Source organism: Hemitrygon akajei, chromosome 27, assembly GCF_048418815.1.
Source record: "Hemitrygon akajei chromosome 27, sHemAka1.3, whole genome shotgun sequence".
Classification (NCBI taxonomy): Eukaryota; Metazoa; Chordata; class Chondrichthyes; order Myliobatiformes; family Dasyatidae; genus Hemitrygon; species Hemitrygon akajei.
In genome coordinates this window covers 47,338,753-47,354,708 of record NC_133150.1, presented here as the reverse complement: position 1 = coordinate 47,354,708, position 15,956 = coordinate 47,338,753, and the positions used below count along the sequence as shown (strand labels likewise).

The window sequence follows — 15,956 nt, the reverse complement described above, 5'->3', positions numbered from 1 at the left end:
TTAGCCATTGTAAATTGTCCCATGATTGGGCTTGGATTAAATCGGGGGTTGCTGGGCTGCATGGCTCAAAGGGCCAGAAGGGCCTGTTCCTTGCTGTAAATCAACCAATAAATAAATAAATGATACTTCAAAAGTATTTAAAATTTGTAATTAGTTGAAATCAAATGCTGTCTTTAAACAGAAAAATCTAACATTACAGAGCTTTGGACTAGCATTGTAATTAGTAATTTTTAACAAATGTTTTCTGTGTGAATATTGTCTGTTCAACAGTGGGCAAGTTACCCATTATCATTTTGTCCATTCAATTTTGTTCTGCCCACCAGACTACAGCAGCTCGTGCTATTCAGAGTTAACTGGCGTGCTGGCTGCATTTAGTGGTGTATGCTAATCATTTAGATCCTGAAGCCGAGACTTATGTATTCTGGAGCAAAAATAGCTTCATCTAACACGCTGCTGGTGTTTTTACAGAGCAGATGGACGAGATTCTGCTGCAGTGTTTCCTTCATGCTCTGAAACATAAAGTGAAGAAAGCAGACCTTCCGTTGCTCGCAAGCACCTTCTTTAAGAATCACATGTATCCCTGTTGGTAAGTGCATCATTCTCCCTCCGTGTAGCCTGCTTGCAGTTACTACCCTATACAGTGCAAACTTGTATCTTACAGGTGGACATCAACACACACAAAATGCTGGTGGAACACAGCAGGCCAGTCAGCATCTATAGGAGAAGCACTGTTGACGTTTCGGGCCGAGACCCTTCGTCAGGACTAACCGAAAGGAAAGATAGTAAGAGATTTGAAAGTAGTGGGGGAGGGGGAAATGCAAAATGATAGGAGAAGACCGGAGGGGGTGGGATGAAGCTAAGAGCTGGAAAGATGATTGGCGAAAATGATACAGAGCTGGAGAAGGGAAAGGATCATGGGACGGGAGGCCTCGGGAGAAAGAAAGGAAGTGGGGGGGGAAGCACCAGAGGGAGATGGAGAGCAGGCAAACAACTAAATATGTCAGGGATGGGGTAAGAAGGGGAGGAGGGGCATTAACAGAAGTTAGAGAAGTCAATTTGAACATTGACTTCTCTTTCAAATCTCTTACTATCTTTCCTTTTGGTTAGTCCTGACGAAGGGTCTTGGCCCAAAACGTCGACAGTGCTTCTCCTATAGATGCTGCCTGGCCTGTGTTCCACCAGCATTTTGTGTGTGTTGTTGTTTGAATTTCCAGCATCTGCAGATTTCCTCGTGTTTGCTATTACAGGTGGAGTTTACATGATTAATAAACTCATTCATTCATTATGACATGGGCAATCATGATCTTTCCGTGACCACAATTGTTTTTGGCAAATTTTTCCACAGAAGTGGTTTGCCATTGTCTTCTAGGCAGTATCTTAACAAGACATGTGACCCCAGCCATTATCAATACTCTTCAGAGATTGTCTGCCTGGTGTCAGTGGTCACATAACCAGGACTTGTGATATGCACCAGCTGCTCATACGACCATCCACCACCTGCTCCCATGGCTTCACATGACCCTGATCTGGGGGATAAACAGGTGCTACACCTTGCCCAAGGGTGACCTGCAGGCTAGTGAAGGGAAGGAATGTCTTACACCTCTTTTGGTAGAGACGCCACACTGCCACTCTGATTAATAAACTGCCCACATTAGAAGTGAAATATACAGGGCATACTACAGTCAGAACATTACAGTACAGCACAAGCCCTTCGGCCCCCAACCTTTTAACCCACATCATGATCAATCTAACTCTTCCATCCCACTTAATCGCTTTCCTCGGAGAGGCTGCTGGTTCGCGACGCATTCTCCAGAGAGGCCACTGCTTCAAGTTGCTTTCCTCGGAGAGGCCACTGGTTCGCGTCGCTGCTGCCAGAGGGGCCACTGGTTCAAGTTGCTTTCCTCGGAGAGGCCACTGCTTCAAGTTGCTTTCCTCGGAGAGGCCACTGGTTCAAGTTGCTTTCCTCGGAGAGGCCACTGGTTCAAGTTGCTTTCCTCGGAAAGGCCACTGGTTCAAGTTGCTTTCCTCGGAGAGGCCACTGGTTCGCGTCGCTGCTGCCAGAGGGGCCACTGGTTCAAGCCACTGGTCTTCTCGTCAAGATGGTACCAGTGAATGATGATTCCTCAGGCAACATCTTCCAGATAATCAATCATTTCAGCTTTTATTTTCTAGTTATTCTTTTTATCTTAATTTTCTTTTTGAAACTGTCAGAACCTGTGACTTACAGTCTATAGTTCAATCGAGTGAGCTAGCACTCTGCTGTCCCCGAGAAAGAAATGTGATCATGAGTTACCATGAGGAGAAGCTCAGAGATGAGACAAGGGGCCGTGATTGACTACATTTCTCATGGATTGAAGCGTTGAGGAAGATTGGAACATTGAGGCAAATGTGGAGGAGAGCAAGCGGCTCTTGGAGAGGCCACTAGTTTGTGTAGCTTTCCTTGGAGATGCTGTTGGTTCGGGTTGCTACCCTCAGAGGGGCCACTAGCTCATGTCACTGCCCTCAGAGGGGCCCTGGTTTGAGTCGCTGCCCTCAGAGGAGTGGCTGGTTTGAGTCGCTGCCCTCGGAGTGGGCGGTCGCTGCGCTCGGAGTGGCCGTTGGTTCGAGTCACTGCCCTCGGAGTGGCCCTGGTTTCAGTCACTGCCCTCAAAGGAGTGGCTGGTTTGAGTCGCTGTGCTCGGAGGGGCCGCTGGTTCGAGTCGCTGCCCTCAGAGGGGCCCTGGTTTCAGTCACTGCCCTCAGAGGAGTGGCTGGTTTGAGTCGCTGCCCTCGGAGTGGGCGGTCGCTGCGCTCGGAGTGGCCGCTGGTTCGAGTCACTGCTCAGAGTGGCCGCTGGTTCGAGTCACTGCTCAGAGTGGCCGCTGGTTCGAGTCACTGCTCGGAGGGGCCGCTGGTTCGAGTCCCTGCCCTCAGAGGGGCCCTGGTTTGAGTCACTGCCCTCGGAGTGGGCGGTCGCTGCGCTCGGAGTGGCCGTTGGTTGGAGTCACTGCGCTCGGAGTGGCCGCTGGTTCGAGTCGCTGCGCTCGGAGTGGCCGCTGGTTCGAGTCGCTGCGCTCGGAGTGGCCACTGGTTCGAGTCGCTGCGCTCGGAGGGGCCGCTGGTTCGAGTCACTGCTCGGAGTGGCCGCTGGTTCGAGTCGCTGCGCTCGGAGTGGCCGCTGGTTCGAGTCGCTGCGCTCGGAGGGGCCGCTGGTTCGAGTCGCTGCGCTCGGAGTGGCCGCTGGTTCGAGTCGCTGCGCTCGGAGTGGCCGCTGGTTCGAGTCGCTGCGCTCGGAGTGGCCGCTGGTTCGAGTCGCTGCGCTCGGAGTGGCCGCTGGTTTGAGTCACTGCCCTCGGAGTGGGCGGTCGCTGCGCTCGGAGTGGCCGCTGATTCGAGTCACTGCTCGGAGTGGCCGCTGGTTCGAGTCACTGCGCTCGGAGGGGCCGCTGGTTCGAGTCACTGCTCGGAGGGGTCGCTGGTTCGAGTCACTGCTCGGAGGGGCCGCTGGTTCGAGTCACTGCCCTCGGAGTGGCCGCTGGTTCGAGTCACTGCGCTCGGAGGGGCCACTGGTTCGAGTCACTGCTCGGAGGGGCCGCTGGTTCGAGTCACTGCCCTCGGAGTGGCCGCTGGTTCGAGTCACTGCACTCGGAGGGGCCCTGGTTCGAGTCACTGCCCTCAGAGGAGTGGCTGGTTCGAGTCACTGCGCTCGGAGTGGCCGCTGGTTCGAGTCACTGCTCGGAGTGGCCGCTGGTTCGAGTCGCTGCGCTCGGAGTGGCCGCTGGTTCGAGTCGCTGCGCTCGGAGTGGCCGCTGGTTCGAGTCGCTGCGCTCGGAGTGGCCGCTGGTTCGAGTCGCTGCGCTCGGAGTGGCCGCTGGTTCGGGTCACTGCGCTCGGAGGGGCCGCTGGTTCGAGTCACTGCTCAGAGTGGCCGCTGGTTCGAGTCACTGCTCAGAGTGGCCGCTGGTTCGAGTCGCTGCGCTCGGAGGGGCCGCTGGTTCGAGTCGCTGCGCTCGGAGGGGCCGCTGGTTCGAGTCGCTGCGCTCGGAGGGGCCGCTGGTTCGAGTCGCTGCGCTCGGAGGGGCCGCTGGGTCCCGTTGTTCTCGGGGATATGATCAGAATCCTGAGATGTATGGATTGGACTGTGGTTCATATTGTCTCTTTTAGTTCTATTTTCTTTCATGTTCTCGCCCATTCATGTTGTGGATTGGCGGGCTGGGGGTTTGCGTGATCTGTTTTTGTGTGGGGGAGTTGCTGGGCGTGTTTGGGGTTTGCGAGTTGTTTCTTTTTCTTTTCATGCGGGGGGGGGATTGATGTCTTTCTTCCAACTACTTATATGGTTTTCTGTATTCTACGGCTATCTGGAGAAGACAAAACTCAGTTGTATTCTGCATACATACTTTGATAATAAAAGGAACCTTTGAACAATGAGACATAGGAGCAGAATTAGGCCAATTGGCCCGTCGAGTCTGATCACTCCATTTTCCTGCCTTCTCCCCGTATCCTTTGACATTTTGGCTAATCAAGAACTTATCAATCGCTGCTTTAAATATACACAATGTGAGTGCCTCCACAGCCGTCTGTGGCTATGAATTCCCTCCATTATGAATAACTGGGAGTATGGAGTGCCATGGTCCCGGCGTGGTTGATTGGAGTAGGTAGTTTAAATGGTTTTGCACGGACTAGATGGGTCCATTTCTGTGCTGTACTTTTCTATGACTATAACTCTCCGTTTTTCTTTCATCCATGTGCCTATCCTTGAGTGTCTTAAGTGGCCCTAATGTACCTGCCTCCACCACCACACCCTGGCAGCGTGCGCCATACACCCATCACTCTCTCTGTTGCATCTCAATGACCAATTAACCTACCTGGAATGAGTTTGGACTGTGGGAAGAAACTGGAGGCTCCGGAAAAAACCTACGCATTCCACGGGGAGGGTGTACAGACGCTCCTTACAGAACAGCACCAGAATTGAACTCTGAACGCCCCCGAGCTGTCGTAGTGTCGCACTAGCTGCTGTGCTACCGTGGTGCCCATGTGACAATAGTAGACTGATTCCAATGTTGAATCGTGATAAGGTTATTGTGCTCTGTTTTCTTTTGCCTAGCCCTGAAGGTAGAACTTTAGACGTGAAGAAATCAAGCTATAAGAAGGTAGGTGAACATGCAGAGAAATTTCACACAACGGCCAAAGTCTGTTGTGCCACCTTGATGTTATGATGTATGAAATGATCTGTCTAGATGGCAGGCGAAAAAAAGCTTGTCACTGCATCTTGGTACATGTGACAATAATAATTATTTCTTTTCAAAGTAATTTAATAAGTATAACTTACACCGCTGTGCAGGGGGAAATTCCATTTTTCCATCACTCATGTTCTTTTCTATGGTTCCACTGCCCTACCTGTAACATAATGAATCGTATGATGTGGCCGATATGGCCTTTCCTTGATTTGTCAGGGCTTGAAGGGGTGAAAGGCAAAGGCAGGAGGTTGGAGCTGAGAGGGAAGTGGATCAGCCGTGATGAAACGGCAGAGCAGATATGTTGGGCTGACTGGCCTAATTCTGCTCCTCTGTCTTATGGTCTATGGTCTTATGATTGCTCTTGGCAAATTTTTCTATAGAGATGTTTGCCATTGCCTTCTGGGCAGTGTCTTTACAAGCAATACACCTCCCTCCCCTTTCTCGATCTGTCTCCATCACTGGGGACAGTGCATCGTTTATAAACCCACTGCCTCTGACAGCTATATCTCTTCACACCTTGTCTTCTCCTATCAGATTCCCTCTTCTCCAGCCCTTTATCTCTTTCACCAATCAACTTTCCAGCTTTTTACTTCATCCCTTTCCCCTCTCCCAGTTTCTCCCATCACCTACAACTTAGTACTTTCTCCCCTCCCCCTACCTTCTTACTCTGACTTCTCCTCTTTCTTTCCAATCCTGATAAAGGGTCTTGGCTGGAAATGTCGACTGTTTACTCTTTTCAATGGATGCTGCCTGGCCTGCTGAGTTCCTCCAGCATTTTGTGTGTGTTGCAGTGCCTTTACAAGATAGGTATCCCCAGCCATTATCAATGCTCTTCAGAGTCTGGTGTCAATGGTCGCATAACCAGGACTTGTGATCTGCACCAGCAGCTCTTACGACCATCCACCACCAGCTCCCATGGCCTTACGTGACCCTGATTGGGGGGGCTAAGCAGGTGCTACACCTTGCCCAAGGGTGACCTGCAGGCTAGCGGAGGGAGGGAGTGCCTTACACCTCCTTTGGTAGAGACGCATCTCACCCCGCCACCCAAGATTATAAATGGTGAATACCTGAGATAAAGCCTCAAGTCTCATTAGTCATTGGCACTGAATCATGCAGCATGGAAAGAGACAGTAAAGATCAACCCATCCATGCCAACCAGTGGGCACCCTTGTATATTAATGCCATCTCCTAGCACATATTCCTTAGTCTGAGTGATTCAGACAGATCCTGCCAGCTTCAATCACCTTTTTTCGTTTGACTTTTAAATTGTTTCCAACATTGGCAATGCGTATACTCCTTCAGGTCTTCCAAATTGGCTGTTTACGTCATATGTTAAGAACATTCCTTTTGAAAATTCCCATCCTTCATAGTTCTGTAGTTTAAACATTGCCTCCTCTGCTGGTCTGTCTTGTTTACTCTGCGCTCATTAATTTTTTTCATCATCACAGATTTATCACCATTTCTGTGAGCTTGGTACAAAAATAGCACACTTATCTATGTCGTAAGGTTTAGGGTTCAAACCTCAGTCACAGAGCCAAGCATGTAACATGGGCGGTCTTGCATTCAGCCAAGGCATCTGGCTCCCTGTCTAATATGTTCCTCTTGTTGCCTGGTATGTCTGATATCATATATACTGCGCTATAAATGAATTTTGTTATTTCCCTAGAGGAATGCTTGTGATCTCTGAATATTTTGTCAGTTCTTATTTATTCATTCATTATGTGGGGGGTCGTATGACCTGGGCGATCACAGTCTCATGACCATGAACGTTCTTGGCAAATTTTTCTACAGAAATGGTTGGTTTGTCATTGCCTTCTTCTGGGCAGTGTCTTTACAAGACGGGTGACCCCAGCCATTATCAATACTCTTCAGAGATTGTCTGCCTGGAGTCAGTGGTCACATAACCAGGACTTGTGATGTGCACCAGCTGTTCAACCAGCAGGCTAGCGGTGGGAAGGAGCACTTTACACCCCCTTTGGTGGAGAGACGTAGCTCTACCCCACCACCCACGGTTCTTAGTACATAAGCTTAAAATTACTTCAGCAAGCGTGCTGCCTACTAGTTTTGAAAAAGACATCAAATGACATCTGAATGTGTTTCAATCACTGTTGCTTTACGGAGATGTGTGTATGATTTTTGCTGCTTGTAAAGTCACGCTTGTTACACAGTGTTCTTACTCAGAGGCAAGAAGGTGAAAACTGATGGTGGAACGCTCACCGTGTTTGCCCCCACGCTCTAATTTCAGAGCTTTGTAAACTGAGTTCAAATGGTCCTGTGTTATGTTATAGTTGGAGTTGTAGAGTGATAGAATAGTACATTACAAGAACAGGCCCTCTGACTCTTTCACGCCGACCAAGGTATCCATCAAGGTTAGTCCCATTTGCCCCAGATCATTAAATATTTCATATCCCTGCACCTGTCCAAGTGTCTTTTAAATGTTACTGTCGGTGCCTCAACCACTTCTTCTGACACCTTGTTTCATATGGGTACACTCCTATGTGTGAACAAGATGTTCCCAGATCCCCTTTAAATCTTACCCCACTCACCCTAAACCTGTGCCCTCCAGTTTTTGATTCTCTTTCCCTGGGAAAAGTGACTGCATTCACCCTATCTACGCCCCTCGTGATCTTATGCACCTGTATACATTCAGAAACAGAATCAGGTTTAAAATCACTGGCCTGTGTAGCGAAATATGTTGTGTACCACCATCTGTATGAAACCCCCGGGTTCCTCAGCCGCGGAAGTCTAGGGAAGACACTCTCTGGTTCCGCCAAACTCGTGAGATTGAGACGGCTCCCCCACCCCAAACCCCGGTTTGTGTGGATGCTACCCTGTTAAAAATTAATGCCACGAAATGACAGGCAATACATTGCATGCAATTAAAGGAATTATATTTATGAATAAAGGGTTAGTAAAGAAAAACAAAAAGAAATGGGCCCATTTTACTTAAGCAGACAAATGTACACAAGTTAGCGCTCAACGTTTCACCATATTCACCGATCCTTAAGTGTTCTTGGCCCCTGACTTCATCGAATCATGGTCCCACTCCAGGTTGAATCCTACGACCCGTTCTCTCTAGCGTCTTCTCCCTTCATCTCCCACCGAACAAAAACCCCAAGCCCAACCATAGTCCCTCACCAGAAAAACGTCCCCTCAGTTCTACCATCCTAATTGGATGGCACACATTCCCCATCATCCCATATCTTCAACAATAATCCAAACGGGCTGAAAGCAGAACAGACTGCTCGTACAGAACTGCTGAATGAAAAACATACAGCATAACAGTAAAAATATGAACCAGGGCATTACTAGTACATTGCAATATATAATAATAAAAAAAGGACTATGATGCCAAGATGCCTCCGAGGATGTGCTGGGACACATCATCGGTGACATATCCTGGGATCATCAAGTGTTTGGGGTCTTTCAACATCAGACACTCCCGCCCATGTGACTCAGCCAGTGTTGCTAAAGCCCTGGCTTGTGTGTCAGCAGCATCGGTCCATGGGTCACACCTCTTGATCCACGGCCGTCTGGATGCTCACTCAGCTGCCTCTCTGCTGGTCCTGATGGCTCTTTTCTTTGCAGCCCCATTATGCCAAAGAGAGACTAGGCTCTGCGTGCCGAGCAGCCAGCGTATCCTCTACACTTCATCTCCGTGGCCTCACATCGTGCCCTCCACCCCTGTCTCTGGCACTGCTCTACCATAATTAACATAAATACCTGAATATATTAAAAATTAAACAAGTATTGCAAAAGGAGAGCAAAAAAAAAGAAAACCATGGTGAGGTGTTGTACATAGGTTTATTGTCCACTCTGAAATCTGTTGACAGTGGGGAAGAAGCTATTACTAAAATGTTGAATGTGTGTCTTCAGGCTCCTGTACCACCACCTTGATGGTAGCAATGAGAAGAGGGCATGTCCTGGATGCCAGGGGTCCTTCATCATGATGGATGGGGACTTTCTGAGGCATCACCTTTTGAAGATGTCCTCGATGCTGGGAGGCTAGTGTTCATAATGGAGCTGTATGAGGTTGCAACAACCTGCAGATTTTTCCCACCTGTAAATTTCTACAGATGTACGTGGAGAGCGTTCTAACTGGCTGCATCACTGTCTGTTGTTGGGGGTGGGGCTACTGCATAGATTTCAACTAAGCTGCAGAGAGTTGTAAACTTAATAAGCACCATCATGGGCACTAGCCTCCATAGTATCCAGGACATCTTCAAAGAGCGATGCCTCAAAAAGGCACATCCGTCATTAATCAGCCCCATCACTCTTCCCATTGCTATCATCAGGAAGGAGGCATAGAAGCCTGAAGCCACACACTCAGCAATTCAGAAACAACTTCTTTCCTCTGCCTGCCGATTTCTGAATGGACATTAAACCCATGAATACTACCTCGCTACTTTATTATTTCTATTCTTACACTACTTACTTAATTTTTCTATTTTATATATGGGTTACTGCATTTCATTTTTTCCTATCATTATGTTTTGCATTGTTCTGCTATTGCAAAGTTAACAAATTTCACAGCATATGCTGGTGATATTAAACCTGATTCTGATTCCTGTGGCCCCTCCATACCGGATGGTGATGCAGCCAGTTACAATTCCTCATTCTCCTACATTCCAATGAGGTCAAGTCCTAGCCTGCTCAACCACCCGCTATAACTCAGGAGTCCTGGCAAAATTTTTGTAAAGCTTTTCAGCTTAATGACATCTCTCCTATACTACGAATTTTTATAGGGGACTTGGAGTTTCAGGGCCAGGGTTGGTGTGAATGCTGTGTATTTTGAGTCTTATTGATTTTATTTTTAATGATTAAGCTTTCAAAGTGATCTGTGGAATCTTGTTCTCAGCTCTCGAAGTTTCTGCACTCCATGCAACAGAAGCAGATCATTCAGGTGAAGGAATTCTCCAAGGGCGTTGAAAGCATCGCAGCTGTGAACTGGAAACATGCAGAGTATGTATGCAAAGCTGAGAGCCGCCTCGATTTAGCCTGAGCATGCTTTGCCACAACCATCCTGCACCTTCAAAATTCAAAGTAAATTTATTCATTTTCTTGCAGGCATTTACAGTAGAACAGAGAAATACTATAGAACCAATAAAAAAAACTATACATAAAGATGACAAACAACCAATGTGCAATGAATTAATTCTGAAAAGATGAGTTGTAGAGTCTTTGAAAGGGTATTCATAGATTGTGGAATCATTTCAGAGTTGTGGTGAGTGAAGTTATCCACGCTGGTTTGGGAGCCTGAAGGGTAATAACTGTTCCTGAACCTGATGGTGTGGGACCTAAGGCCCCCCTATGCCTGATGGTAGCAGTAAGAAACGAGCATGGCCTCACAAACGGAGGACTTCTCCCAGCTGTTACTTGATTCATTTCAGAAACCTGCAGATATTTCTGCTCAACTTTGTACTGTATGGAACTTGTTGCACAGGATATGGTTCAACAGACAATGTTGACATAGAAAGCTTGATGTGTAGCCAAGAGACTAGATAGGATGAAAGTGGCTAATGTAGAGTATTAATTCCAGGATGGACCATTTCGATGGAAGCATAGTTTCTGAACCACAGGTTCAATCTAGTTTAGGGTTAAAACTATTCAATGGGCAAAAAAGTATTGTAATAAAAATCACAATTCTGGTCATGTGCACTGAAGAAGCTAATAAGTCTTGTCCACTGTTCCCTCTGAGTTGCCTGGGTGCACAGCCGCAGAGTAACTGAAATGCTTCTGCGCACATAGCCGTTGTTGCTGCACAGCTGTAATTTTCTTTTATATAACATGCTGTGCAATTTTCAGGCCATGTGAAAATTTCCTGCTTAGAGTAATGGTTGGTCCATACAGCTGTTTAAAAACAAAATAGAGGGAATGTTCAGCTTGTCACAATATGTTTTTTTAATAAAGCACCAATGAGTTTTATCCTAATATTTTAAAAAAACCAAACCATTGACTTGTCCCAATAAATTTTTTAAAAGCTTACCATTTCAGTATAACTTTTAAGCCAAGTTGCCTCCACACAATTTAGAAATGTGTTTTATCTCTCTGATCACAGTCTGAAGTCCTTTGTGCTTACTGAAACAGCCACTGGTGATGAAGTGGTGAAGATTGACAAGGAGACTGAGATAGTCTACCAACCACCTGAGATCAGCTCCTTTTACAGTGTTTCCAGTAAATTACTTCCCCTCTTTGAGCACGCAGCACTCAGGTAAGTTTTATTAAAGTGTCATATTGTACAGTCCAATCTCTCTCTGTATGAATGGCAAATTCTCTCGAATATGTAAAACACCTTCACGGGTACTGTTTGTACTGTGAATTATCTAGAGCAAAGAACTTGAACGACATAGCTATGAGTCTGCCTGGATTCTTGGTTATACAATAAAGTTTTTAAGATGCTCAAATGCTTTTATTTTGTTACGAAAACCCCGTAACCAGGTAACTTACCAGCAAAGATAGATGGATCAGCTGAGTCGGATGCTACTATTTTCAACCGTTTTATTCAACAAGGGCACAAACGTATGGTTAATACAAAACATTCAGATCATCAAAACTCAATCTAAAACACCGGTGTAATAATAATCATTCAAAACACAAGCTCGATCGTCGTCTAGGGGTAATGTAGATTTTATATCGTTCACTGGATAGCTAAAAGTCTTTCAGTTCACGGCAGTTTCACTTAGTTGTCGGCGGAAGTGTCGCGTTGGTGCACGTTTAGTTAGAAAGACAGAGAACATGAAGCATTTATCCGACAGGTTTTCCAACCTGTAGGAGGTAGTCGGAAGTCTCGTTGGGGGAATGGACTCTCATCTGTGGCTTCCCCTGTAGCTAGGCCGTCTTCCGTGGTGAAGTCGCCAATCCCAGGCAAGGGAAGGACGCACACGAACCCCACCACCGGCTGTAGCTATTAAAACGCTGTCGCAGGATTTCTAGCGTTTCTCCTTCGTGTGTTTCCTTGGTGCATCTGAGGGTCCTCCCCTCAGACCCGCCTTTATACTTCTTCACGAGATCGCAGGTGTCGATCAAGTTGCAGGTAATGCGATCTCTCTCTCAACCAGCCCACTTTGCCCGAGGGCTTTTCAGGTGGTCTCCATGAGACAATAGTCAAAGTCACTTTTATTCTGCGTCTTGGAAGAACGTGGTCTTTCGCACGTCTCTCTCTTGGGTCAGTTGACCCCCCTTAACTAGAGTTCTTGCGATTTTCACAAAGGAGGGGGCCAACGGCATAACACTTCCCCCCATAATGGGTTTTTAACCAGCGGTTAAAAACAGGTTGACACAGGAAATTTTTTTTTTTTTTTCTTGAATCTACATACTACACAAGCTTTTCTCTTCACAGAGTACTACTGTTATACATTCAAGTCAGTATCTAAACAGGTAACAAGTACAGTGCCCCTTTTCTTTAATACCTTAACCTCATGTGCCCTACTAACGCCTGGTAGCATCAAACTTCAGCTCAATAACCACCTTATTTATTTGCTTTCTTCAGCAACATAACTAAGGAGGTGTGATCTTAGCTTACATACATCTACAAAGGTTCATGCAAAAGACAAATTTTTATGCTACTTTCAAACTTAACAGTCAAGCTTCCATGGGTGTTGTCTTTATTATTCACATACTTTGTCAAAATCCCTTAAAACCGGCTTCTGCTATTTTAAAAATCGCGCCCCCATTAACCCTCGCCTTTTTTCCGGTTAATTCCCTCGTGGCGATCTTGGGCCCCCTGGCGAAATAGGCTTTCGCCCGCTCCTTTCATAGGAGTTATTTTATCAGCGTGTTCCAAACTTAGACCACCCAATTCCTTAATTTTAGGCAATTTGTCGTTTTTCTCTTCAGGACCCGTCATGCTATTAGTTTCCAATTTAAGATCCGCAAGCGATCTCGCTTTGTTCAGACAGCATTTCAAATTCTGCCTTTTCACACCACACTCTGGAATAACAATAGCGTGTGGGGCCCCTTTACCTTCCAACTCAACCTGTAATGGATTCACAGGCTTTGTGGTACCAAGCCATTGTTTCTGTAGCCTGGTTGCTGCTTTTGATATCAGTCCATCCTTTAAATTTTCTTCATTCAATTTGGGAACTACACATCCCCCTTTCCCTTGAGTTCCGTGACTAGGTTCAGCACCATGTGTATCCCCATCTTGGACACGCTCAAACGGGACATTGGCCTCGTCCAGGTTTTCAACACCCGTACCTTTTTCAAATTCTAACGTCCCCCCCTCCTTCCAGTAACTCTCCAGGCAGCCCCCTGTTGGGGAAGGCGCAACCCTGCGAGCTGAAACAACCTCCTCGGCCATGTCAGCTGACTTCTCCACAGCAAGGATACCCTTCTCCTCTAAGACTGCCCTCATTTCACTCTCGGGACCATCGAGAACATCTTTAGGACTCTCAACTTCTCCAAACAATTCTGCCAAACCAGACAGATCAACCACGTCCAACTCTGGACGTTTTAACAGCTTTATCCGTTTCTCATCTTTATTTCCTACCTCTAGGACCTTTCTCTTCACTAAGGGGAGGGCTATCTCCTTACCCTTACCCCATTTTACTTTACTACCTTCCGTTTTACCACCCTCTGAACCCTCGTGGTGTAGGGTCGGTAAAAACGTCTGGGCCAATTTCAAACTGCGCGCGGTCCCAGTCGCCGCTCTCGACAGGCTGCGAGTGACCGCGCATGCGCGATAGCTCGGGGACTCCATGGGCGGGGCCTCAACTATCAGGGCGGTTCCCATCTTCCCACCCGCGAGGTCATTACCCAACAGGAGGTCCACGCCCTCCCCCGGTAACTCCGGCAGGACTCCTAGCTCCACAGGTCCCGACACCAACTCGCAATCGAGAAAGACCCTATGCAAAGGCACGACCGCGGTCTGGTTCCCGATTCCTCTCAGGGCAACCTCCCCCGTCCGAGGGCCGAAATTTAACACATTACGGCTAATTAACGATAGTTCCACCCCCGTGTCTCTCCAAATTCGTACGGGGATGGGGGGGTCCCCTTCCCTCAAAGACACGGTTCCTTCGGAACTAAATGTCTCCCGCCCCTCCGGTACTCCATCTACCTGGGGCCCTCTTGTCAACTTCCTGATTACCACTGCACGCCCGATAGGGATCGCTGCTCTCTCCCTCTCTGGCTCCTTTCTCAGAGCAAAGCACTTTGATGCAATATGTCCCACCTTTCCACAATTAAAACAGTTTAAACCAGGAGATCTCCAGGTTTCCTGTCTGTTATCCTCACTTTTTGTGCTAGCTCCCGGTGGAGTTTCTCCCTTAGCCGGCGGACTGTCCCTACCATTCCGACGGTCTCTCGGGTAACTTTTTGGCGAGGAAAACTTTGTCTTGTGGGTTAGGGCATATTCATCTGCGAGCCTAGCCATCTCTGAGATGGACTGATTCGTCCTCTCATTTAAATACATTCGGATCTCTTCCGGAACGCAACTTTTAAATTCCTCAATCAAAACTAGCTCCCTGAGACGCCCATAGTTCTCGGCCACCTTTTCAGCTGTGCACCAACGGTCCAAGAGCACACCCTTCTCATGGGCTAGCTCGGTATACGTTTGATTCCACCCTCTTTTTAAATTTCGGAACCTTTGTCTATACGCCTCAGGTACTAACTCGTAACCTCGGAGAATGGCCTCCTTTACTTGATCATAATTCCCGTCCCTTTCTGTGGGCAGCGCGGCATATACCCGCTGTGCTTTCCCTCGTAACACACTTTGTAACAACGCCACCCACTGCTCTCTGGGCCACTTCTGATTCTCTGCCACCTTTTCAAAGAGCAAGAAATAACTATCAACATCCCTCTCCTCGAACGGGGGGACCAACCTCAACGCCCGACTAATATCAAACCCCTCTTTCTCTCCCCCTTGAGTTCTTCGCTCTTGTTTTCGCCTGTCCAGCTCCAATTCATAGTTCCTCTGTTTCTCTCTCTCTTCTGCTTCTAGCTGCTTTAGTTTGAACACCTGCTCTCTTTCCCTCTCGGCTTCTCTTGCCCTCTCGGCTTCTCTTGCCCTCTCGGCTTCTCTTGCCCTCTCGGCTTCTCTTTCGGCTTCTCTTGCCCTCTCGGCTCTCTCGGCTTCTCTCTCTGCAGCCTTCTGAGCTGCTTCTATTTCTAGCTGCTTTATTTTAAACTCATATTCCAGCCTTGTTTTCTCCAACTCTGCCTGATTTGTCCCACTCACTAATCTCCTTTCGGGAATATTTTCCAAATCCTCAGCTGTAAACACCTTCTTCCCAACGTAATGCTGTTGTATGACCCTTAGCACTTCCTGCTTTTTCATTGCTGGCTTCACCGCTGTGAGGTCTAAGGCCTGCGCCAAACTTACTAAGTCTGATTTTGTAGCTTTCCCTAGCGCCCCTACCGTCGGGTTTCCCATAAATTCCTGCACATCCATTTTTGCTGGTTTCTCGTCTGACTACCTGCGTAACCAGATTTAAGTTTGGACTTACAGCCCGATTCACTGACCCTCCCGTTTGGTTTCAAATCCGGGACGAGCACCCCACTTGTTACGAAAACCCCGTAACCAGGTAACTTACCAGCAAAGATAGATGGATCAGCTGAGTCGGATGCTACTATTTTCAACCGTTTTATTCAACAAGGGCACAAACGTATGGTTAATACAAAACATTCAGATCATCAAAACTCAATCTAAAACACCGGTGTAATAATAATCATTCAAAACACAAGCTCGATCGTCGTCTAGGGGTAATGTAGATTTTATATCGTTCACTGGATAGCTAAAAGTCT

At 47.5% G+C, this 15,956-nt stretch overlaps 1 protein-coding gene across 2 annotated transcripts in view; it reads left to right on the top strand.

Moving 5' to 3' along the window:
• The window catches only part of eif2d (eukaryotic translation initiation factor 2D), a 53,448-nt gene that overhangs the window by 24,339 nt on the left and 13,153 nt on the right, over positions 1-15,956 (top strand). For both annotated transcript variants that reach the window (XM_073030867.1, XM_073030868.1), the window contains 4 exons: positions 469-586; positions 5,084-5,129; positions 10,075-10,178; positions 11,275-11,427. In XM_073030867.1, coding sequence (XP_072886968.1) covers positions 469-586; positions 5,084-5,129; positions 10,075-10,178; positions 11,275-11,427 — 421 coding nt within the window. The remainder of the gene's footprint in view (positions 1-468; positions 587-5,083; positions 5,130-10,074; positions 10,179-11,274; positions 11,428-15,956) is intronic.